The sequence below is a fragment of the Lolium perenne genome, chromosome 5, assembly GCF_019359855.2.
Source record: "Lolium perenne isolate Kyuss_39 chromosome 5, Kyuss_2.0, whole genome shotgun sequence".
Lineage (NCBI taxonomy): Eukaryota > Viridiplantae > Streptophyta > Magnoliopsida > Poales > Poaceae > Lolium > Lolium perenne.
The window spans coordinates 70,641,821-70,650,414 of record NC_067248.2 but is presented as its reverse complement, the minus strand read 5'-3'; the positions used below and the strand labels follow the sequence as shown (position 1 = coordinate 70,650,414).

Below are 8,594 nucleotides of genomic sequence, written 5' to 3'. Positions count from 1 at the left end.
CATTATCGACAATTGAGGAATATCCCCGGTTCTATTTTCATCCAAAGTAACAGAGTTAGGCTCCGGATTACCAGACAATTTCTTACATTAATCAAAACGGTACCAGTGTAGTAGAGTTAGAAATAGATTAGATCACTAATGAGATTGACGAAAATATTTCAAAGATTGAAAGGAATTAATAGGATGATGATTCAATCATGCGACGGAATTCCGAATGAATACATAAAGCTATTCTGAACGACGGGAAAGTGCTGGTCGGAAAAGTTCCACTCCAACAACAGAACGGCGCAAAAGCATCTGATCGGAACGCAGAGACCCCAGCACCAATGCCGGCGCCGCGCCCGCTTCCGCTGCCGCACTTCACCCTCCCGCCGCTCGCCGGCGAGGACCTCGCCTTCGTGACCGCCCTCCGCTCGCACCTCTCCTCCTCGCCGCCGCCCGCGCCATCCTCCCTCTCCCGCTTCCTGCCCCACCTCAACCCCCTCCGCCTCACCCACCTCCTCCTCTCCCCGCCCCGGGCGCCCCACAACCTCCTCGCCTCCCTCCTCCCCTCGCCGCCGCCCCCGCTCCCCTTCGCTCTCCTCCTCCACTCCCTCCCCCCGCGCCGCTCTTCCGACCTCCTCTCCTCCCTGCTCCCCTCCCTGCCGCACCACGCCTTCCCGGACCTCCTCCACCACCTCCTCCTCACCGCCCGCCTTGCCGGCCACGTCGCGGCGGTGCCGACCATCGACGTGCTCTTCTCCAACTGCGCGCGCCGAAACAAGCTCTCGCACGCCACGCTCACCTTCCGCGCCATGCGCGCGCACGGCCTGCTCCCGCGGGTCTGGTCCTGCAACGTCTTCATCTCCGCCGCCCTCCGCCTCAAGCGCCCCGAGATCGCCGTGTCCTTCTTCCGGGAGATGCGCCGCTGCCGTGTCTCGCCCAACGTGTACACGGCCAACATGCTGCTCCGTGCGTTCTGCGACCTGGGGCGGGTCGTCGACGCCGCCAAGGTGCTTGACGAAATGCCGGATTGGGGCGTCGACAGGACGGTGGTCAGCTTCAACACCTTGATCGCTGCTTACTGCGGTGACCCTGGGGGCCTCGAGCATGCGCTGGAGCTGAAGAAGAAGATGGAGCGGGAGGGGCTGCCGCCCAACGAGGTAACCTACAACACGCTCATCCACGGGCTGTGCAACAAGAAGAGGATGCAGCACGCGAACCGGCTGCTGAGCGAGATGAGGGCGATGAGCGTCACGCCAAACACAGTAACGTACAACACGCTGATTTACGGGTACGTCATGCTTGGCGATAACGGGGCGGCGTCGAGGGTCCAGGAAGAGATGGTCAGGAACAGAGTAGAGCTTAGTATCGTGACGTACAACGCGCTCATTCTTGGTCTTTGCCAGGACGGGAAGATAAAGAAGGCCGAGCATCTGGTCCAGCAGCTTGACAGGCAAAAGCTTGAACCTAATGCTTCGACGTTCTCGGCACTGATTATTGGGCAATGCAAGGCGCAGAATTCAGAACGTGCTCTGCAGCTGTTGGATGCGATGAAAAAAACTGGCTTCCATCCCAAATATGACATTTATAAGATGGTTATCTCTACTTTCTGCAAGAATAAGGATTCTCAAGGAGCAGTGGATGTGATGAAGGACTTGCTCAGTAGGTGCATGGCTCCTGACAAGGTCTTGCTGCATGAATTCTTTGATCATCTCTCAGTGGCCAAAAAACTCCACCTGGCACTAGATTTGCAGTTAGCTGATAAAGGTGCAAGGTTTATTCCTGCCGCCTACTATACTGGTGATTACAGGAACAAGGGCGAAGAGAAAAACACATGTTAACACACGCACAACACAATAAAGCCCTGTCATAATGGACAATTGGTTTATTTCGGAAGCAGTAGAACCTCATTCCTTTGGCACAGTATGGAATTTGCTTTGGCACGTGCTATGGAATCTGGTCAGCTCTGTTTTGGATTAAGTGAAGACATCCTGATAATGGTTATTGCCTGTAGATAGCTGAATTAATTGTTCCTGTGAGAAGATAACTGTGGCAGATGATGGCTTCAGTGAGAAACTGCTGTACTGTGTCGTGTCTAACACAGATGTCAACCAAGAATTCTTCATAATCAAAGGCTTGTAAGGCTTGCACTATTCTGCAACAACTTCTGTTATTATATTGACAAACTATCAGATAAAATTGAATTATGTTGAATAGTGTTTTGATGGTTCCACCATATAAGGTAGTAATTCTTACTTCAAACATCTCGAAACTATCTAAAACTATCTTTTCAAAAATTTAAAGTTCAAAGTAAGTTTATGTTGTGCGGAAGTTTGGTGTGCATAAGCACTAGTGACTTCTGCCATTTTTCTTCAGTTTTTTTAATATAGCTTACAAGATGTTGAGGGGTTTCCTCTTTTACGTGCCTCTACACACAAATTTATTTGAATATGTATTTTGTTAGATATTTTTGATTAATTAACAATTTCCTCCTGGAAAATTACGATGCATGTAGAATATAGATACTATGTATATATCTGCCGTGAATTTGCATGATGCACAATGCACTCGATATAGTTATATCTGCATGCCCGACAGCATTTTATTAGTTAGCCACTTTTACGATGTACTCCCTCTGTATTTTATTGTAAGACGTTATGCCATACTGTTTTAGTAATCTAAAACGTCTTACATTCTAATACAGAGGGAGTAGTTATGATAGGAACTAGGATCCTACCAGGCCCCGGCCTTAGGTTATAGGGGTGGAAGGGAGGAGGGTGAGGAGCTTGGCGCGGACGACGGCGTGATGGCGCCGTGGCCGCGCGGTTGAGGAGGCGGTTATGGCGCAGGGGGAGGCAGCTAGGGTTTAGGACTCCGAATCCTGAGGGAGTCGGCAACAAATATGTTTATTGCGTAAATCCAAATGTGTGATTACAGATGTTTATATAAGCTAAGGAAATAAAGATAACTTGGGCTAAGCCCCTAATTAGGCCCGGGCTTCCTCTGGCTGTACGTAAGGCCGGTCATAACATCTCTCCCCGCCTGCGCAAACAGCTCATCCTCGAGCTGGAAATCTGGATAGTGCAGGCGGAACTCCTCGAGCAGCTCCCAAGTAGCGTCCTCTGTCGGAAGGCCTTGCCACTAGATCAACAGACGCCAAACGCCACGGCGCTGCTGGGCCTTCAACGCCTTCTCCGGAGCCGAAAGAAGACGTCCATCGGAGGTGGAAGGAAGCGTCGGCGGGGCTGCCGGTGGCTCCCCGCGGTAGGGCTTCAGCAAGGCCACATTGCAGACGTCGTGGATGCGCACGCCGGAAGCTGAAGACGATACACGAGCTTGTCGATGCGTTCCAAGATGGAAAACAGCCCCGCGTAGCGAGGACCCAGCTTGCGCTTGGCGCGCAGGTCCAATGACTGCGTAGAGCGGTGAAGTAGCCGCAGCCACACCCAGTCGCCCACCGCAAACTCCACGTCACGGTGGTTGGTGTCGTAGTACTTCTTGGACAGCTGCTGGGCCTGGAGAAGACGCTGGTGCACCTCAGCGAGTATCTCATCCCGGGTGCGAAGAAGATTGCCCGCCGTCTCCGTCCGGGCCGTCCCGGGCTCATATGGTAGGATAGGCGGAGGAGGACGACCATAGACCACCTCAAAATGTGTGGCGTGCAGGTCGGAGTGATAGGAGGTGTTGTAGCAGTATTCCGCCCAAGCGAGCCAATCCACCCGTGCCCAAGGACGATCACCTGTAACACAACGTAAATACATGGCGATCACCTTGTTGACCACCTCCGATTGGCCGTTCGTCTGAGGATGGAACGCCGTGCTCATGCGCAGTTTCACCCCCGCCATCTGAAAGAGATTGCGCCAGACATGACCAGTGAACACCGGGTCAGGGTCGCTGAGATCGACGCGGGAAACCCGTGGAGGCGGACGATGTTGTCGAAGAAGGCATGCGCCATGGATGCCGCGGTGTAGGGGTGGCCGAGCGCAATGAAGTGCGCGTACTTGGAGAAGCGGTCGACTACCGTGAGGATGACGGACTTGCCGCCCACCTTGGGAAGGGCCTCGATGAAGTCCATGGAAATGTCAGCCCAAACTTGTGAAGGTACTTCAAGGGGCTGCAGCAGCCATGTAGGCCGCAGTGTCTCCGTCTTGTTGCGCTGGCACGTCACACAAGACCGCACCCAGTCGCATACCAGCGCCCGGTCACCGGGTATGTAGAAATCGGCCCGAAGACGGTGGAGTGTCTTTTGCACTCCCTCCTGGCCCGCTGAGTGGGCTAGTAGCAGGGCCTGATGGCGCAGGTCGCCATGGTCCGGCACGAAGAGCCGACCCCCGTGCAGGAGCAAGCCAGCATCCAGGCGCCACGGCTCCCCCAGGTCGCCCGCCTCGAGACGCTGGCGGAGGAGCTGTGCGTCCGCGGCACTCGCGGTGGCTAAGCGGATGTCGTCGATGAAGGCGAAGGAGGGCCCGGACTGGATGCAGAAGACCGCCCCGGCGGAAACGGTGGCGTCTGTGTCGTGGTCAGCGTCGCGGCGGGACAGGGCGTCGGCCACCATGTTGAGGCGGCCCGGGCGATACTCGACGGAGAAGTCGAAGCCGAAGAGCTTGCTGATCCATTGGTGCTGCGGCACGGTAGACAAGCGCTGGTCCAGCAAGAACTTGAGACTGTAGTGGTCCGTGCTAATACGGAACGGTCGACCCCACAGATATGGCCGGCAGTGGCGCACCGCCTGCACCAAGCCGATGAGCTCCCGCTCATAAGCCGCAAGCTTGTGATGGCGTGCGGCGAAGGGGCGGCTGAAGTACGCAGGCGGCCCGTCACCCTGGTGGAGGACAGCGCCAAACCCCACGCCCGAGGCGTCGCAGTCCACCACGAACAACTTGTCGAAGTCGGGCATCTGGAGAACGGGCCTTGTCGTAAGGGCCTGCTTGAGGGCCTCGAAAGCCTCGGTCGCCTCCGAGTCCCAGGAAAAGACGTCGCGACGCAGGAGGCGTGTAGGGGCGCGGCGATGAGGCCGAACTCCCGGATGAATTTCCGGCAGTAACCTGCGAGGCCTAGGAAGCCGCGTAGGGCCCGAGGGGACTGAGGCGTTGGCCACGCTGCAACCGCGGCGATCTTGTCGGCATCCATGGCGACGCCCCCGCCGAGATGACGGAGGTGGTGAGGGACTTGCTCAGTAGGTGCATGGCTCCTGACAAGGTCTTGCTGCATGAATTCTTTGATCATCTCTCCGTGGCCAAAAAACTCTACCTGGCACTAGATTACAGGAACAAGAGCGAAGAGAAAAACACACGTTAACACAAGCACAACACAATGAATCCCTGTCATAATGTACAATTGGTTTATTTGGGAAGCAGTAGAACCTCATTCCTTTGGCATAGTATGGAATTTGCTTTGGCACGTGCTATGGAATATGGTCAGCTCAGTTTTGGATTAAGTGAAGACATCCTGATAATGGTTCTTGCCTGTAGATAGCTGAATTAATTGTTCCTGCGAGAAGATAACTGTGGCAGATGATGGCTTCAGTGAGAAACTGCTGTACTGCGTACTACGTGTCTAACACAGATGTCAACCAAGAATTCTTCATAATCAAAGGCTTGTAAGGCTTGCACTATTCTGCAAAACTTCTGTTATTATATTGACAAACTATCAGATAAAATTGAATTATGTTGAATAGTGTTTTGATGGTTCCACCATATAAGGTAGTAATTCTTACTTCAAACATCTCGAAACCATCTAAAAACTATCTTTTCAAAAATTTAAAGTTCAAAGTAAGTTTATGTTGTGCGGAAGTTTGGTGTGAGCAAGCACTAGTGACTTCTGCCATTTTTCTTCAGTTTTTTTAATATAGCTTACAAGATGTTGGGGGTTTCCTCTTTTACGTGCCTCTACACACTAATTTATTTGAATGTGTATTTTGTTAGAGATTTTTGATTAACTAGTACAAATGCCCGTGCGTTGCCACGGGACAACAAATACATGAAAAAAGGCACTGAAAAAGGGCGGTTTGATTTCGTTGGAATCCTAAACCCTAAACCATGGCCGTGCGATTTCAAAAGTGGAAATATTGATTTGGTAATGTGAATGAAGAACTGAAAATAAATACATATGCTATTCTTTCAAGGTTTTTCTCAAAGAATATTATAATAGTTAAGATAGAGAAATTACCTTTCATGCTCAACATTAAGTTTTTTGATTGTCAGTTCATTCGTTGGGAAAAGAAAATCTTACTAAAACACAATATATTTAAATACTCACTGTAGCTAAGGCTCTCAAGTTGTAGATTATTCCATCAGATAATACAATAGCATTTTTTACTACAATAAAATCCCAAGCTGAATTGTACCATACCTTTTCAGCTTCAGTAATGTTTATACCATGGCCGAAGACATTATTTAGAAGTTACATTACATTCCTCAAATTGTGTTGCAATTTCAAAGCGGATTATTTAAAATCTTGTAGCAATAATGACAAAACTGAATCAACTCAGAGCACCGCTTCTTTTCACCATAGTGCAATAGGTGAGAAGGAAAAAGACAGATCTCTGAAGATAAATCCATAACGGGTTACATTCCCCTGACGGAGATCAAAATGCATTTGCACTATGTCTCACCTGGGAGGAATATTTGAAGGAAAATAAAAGGTTCACCATTGTGATCAAAACTGCATATATGTAATATCCAATCAAATGATGATGATTGTCCATGCATATATATAACATCCAATCAAATGAGATTTGAGGATTTTCATGATGTTCTTGAGTTCTCTCTCACCTCAGGTATTTTTGTCACATTCCGATATGATTTGAAATGACGCCGCAACTGATTCACTGCTTGGCGAAAGCAAAAGAGTAATGAATCTGTTCTATAACCTTAGGTAGGTAAATCAAACTGCACATAGTATGAATCTGCTCTAAATTTCATAAGGTAGGTCTATACTTTTCTTTCGTGGATAAGATACCTACCAAAATAAGCAAAATCTGGGGTTTATGTTGTAGAAGGTAGTCCCAAAATATTAGATAAGTGTATAAATTTCCAAGACTGAACTTGTAAAATGAGGTACTGAACATTCAGATGACATCATGTAATTATCCCTTTCCTCGTAGAACTTGCATTTTGACATACCCAGAATTTATTCTATAAATTAATCACTTATTTACACTACTATGTGATGCTAATTTCTGAAAGCATACTTCACGGCTAAATTTGTACAGTAGACCTTTAGTCTAGGTAACCAATTAAAATTCCATAGCTCTGCAAAAGGAAGTGTATAAACCTATGTGATGATACTTTCTGAATGTATACTAACTGCCAATATTGTAGGTTCTATGGTATATACTTTGGAAAATCAGTATTGAAAAGCACTCCCCAATTAAAAATGTACTAACATTCTAAATCATACGACTCTACAAAACATACAAGAAGGTCATACGGGTTAGTATGAGAGCAGGTACCCAGATGCCCATAGTAAATCACATAATATCGTGGTACCAGCAAAATTCAAGCCTGCAATCTCATTTTTACTATCACAAAAAGTTTGTGTTTTTCATGACAGACGTGAGACTTATGTGTAAGAAAATAACAACATAGAATAGCTTAGTCAGTTAAAAATTGACCCCAGAAAGAAAAATAACTTATGTCATTTCCTTTTATGACCTATGCCATGTAATACTAATTATCCTAGAGAAAGATGCTAAAAAAGGTATTTCCTTGAATATTCTCATCACTAATAGCATATCAGATACTAATTAGCATATCAGATACTAATTATTTACTTGAAAAATAACAGATAACATTTTAAATAACAATAGAGCAAAATCATAGCAATGAACCTCCCTTCATTCCTGATGGTTCTGAAATTCAGCGGAGCTCTCGGCCTTCAAAATATGGTGCAACTGAGTTGCTTCTTGGGATGAGTGTCAGTGACAAGAAAACTGAACCAGATGAAGCTAAAGTAACGCTATGATAGGGCATTCTAATCAACAATTTCTTGCACGTGTTGGAGCTATCGAATTGGATGATGAAGGGAAAGTACAATCTAGAACTCAAAGGAACGATCTCTATACCATCTTACCTTGGGTAGATGGTGTTGCATGGCTATTTTGAATCATTGGTCTTGAAGATGTCTCTGCAATTGCAAAGGCTGTTAATGATGCGTCAAATCATTACCACACAGAAGAGCACCATGTGGTCCTGCAACAGAGACAACCAGTCAAAATATTTGAGGTACAAGCTAGACTAAAAGAATTAAAGTATAATCTATTTATCGTTGCAGGTTTGCACATCTGTCTATTTCTTTGTTGATCATCACTGACTAATTAACCTGAGATGCGAGAACTCATTGGCATAAGCCAATAAACTAAATTACTCGTTGCCTAAAAACACCCCAACTCTCCATAACAGATCATAAGTGGCACCAAGTGATGATTAACAACTTTTGGTTGCTCTACTCTTGGGCGAACAATAACCAAGAGTTAGTAATGGCAATCATGCTGATTTTATGCAGGGTCTAACCTAAATGTTCTGCTTGGGAGACAGTCTAGCACAACTCTTGGTTACTCTAATCTTCAGCAAACAATACGAACACAGTGATTTCAAAGGAGAAGAGAACAT

At 47.6% G+C, this 8,594-nt stretch overlaps 1 protein-coding gene and 1 long non-coding RNA gene across 2 annotated transcripts; one reads left to right on the top strand and one right to left on the bottom strand.

The window, feature by feature from the left end:
• The first annotated feature begins 268 nt into the window (after positions 1-268).
• On the top strand, positions 269-2,063 carry LOC127321447 (uncharacterized). The gene has a single exon (XM_051350489.2). It carries the CDS (start codon positions 327-329, stop codon positions 1,821-1,823), a length of 1,497 nt encoding a protein of 498 aa, XP_051206449.1. The 5' UTR covers positions 269-326; the 3' UTR covers positions 1,824-2,063.
• Positions 2,064-6,521: 4,458 nt separating this feature from the next.
• Positions 6,522-8,175, bottom strand: LOC127321457 (uncharacterized). The gene is made up of 3 exons (XR_007864093.2): positions 8,056-8,175; positions 6,756-7,915; positions 6,522-6,645 (listed from the first exon to the last, which is right to left on the bottom strand). It is a non-coding gene; the product is annotated as an uncharacterized lncRNA (long non-coding RNA).
• Positions 8,176-8,594: the final 419 nt, after the last annotated feature.

What these genes read in the sequence shown, in the direction of transcription:
- LOC127321447 (XM_051350489.2), top strand. Translation starts at nt 327, where the DNA reads ATGCCGGCGCCGCGCCCGCTTCCGCTGCCGCACTTCACCCTCCCGCCG.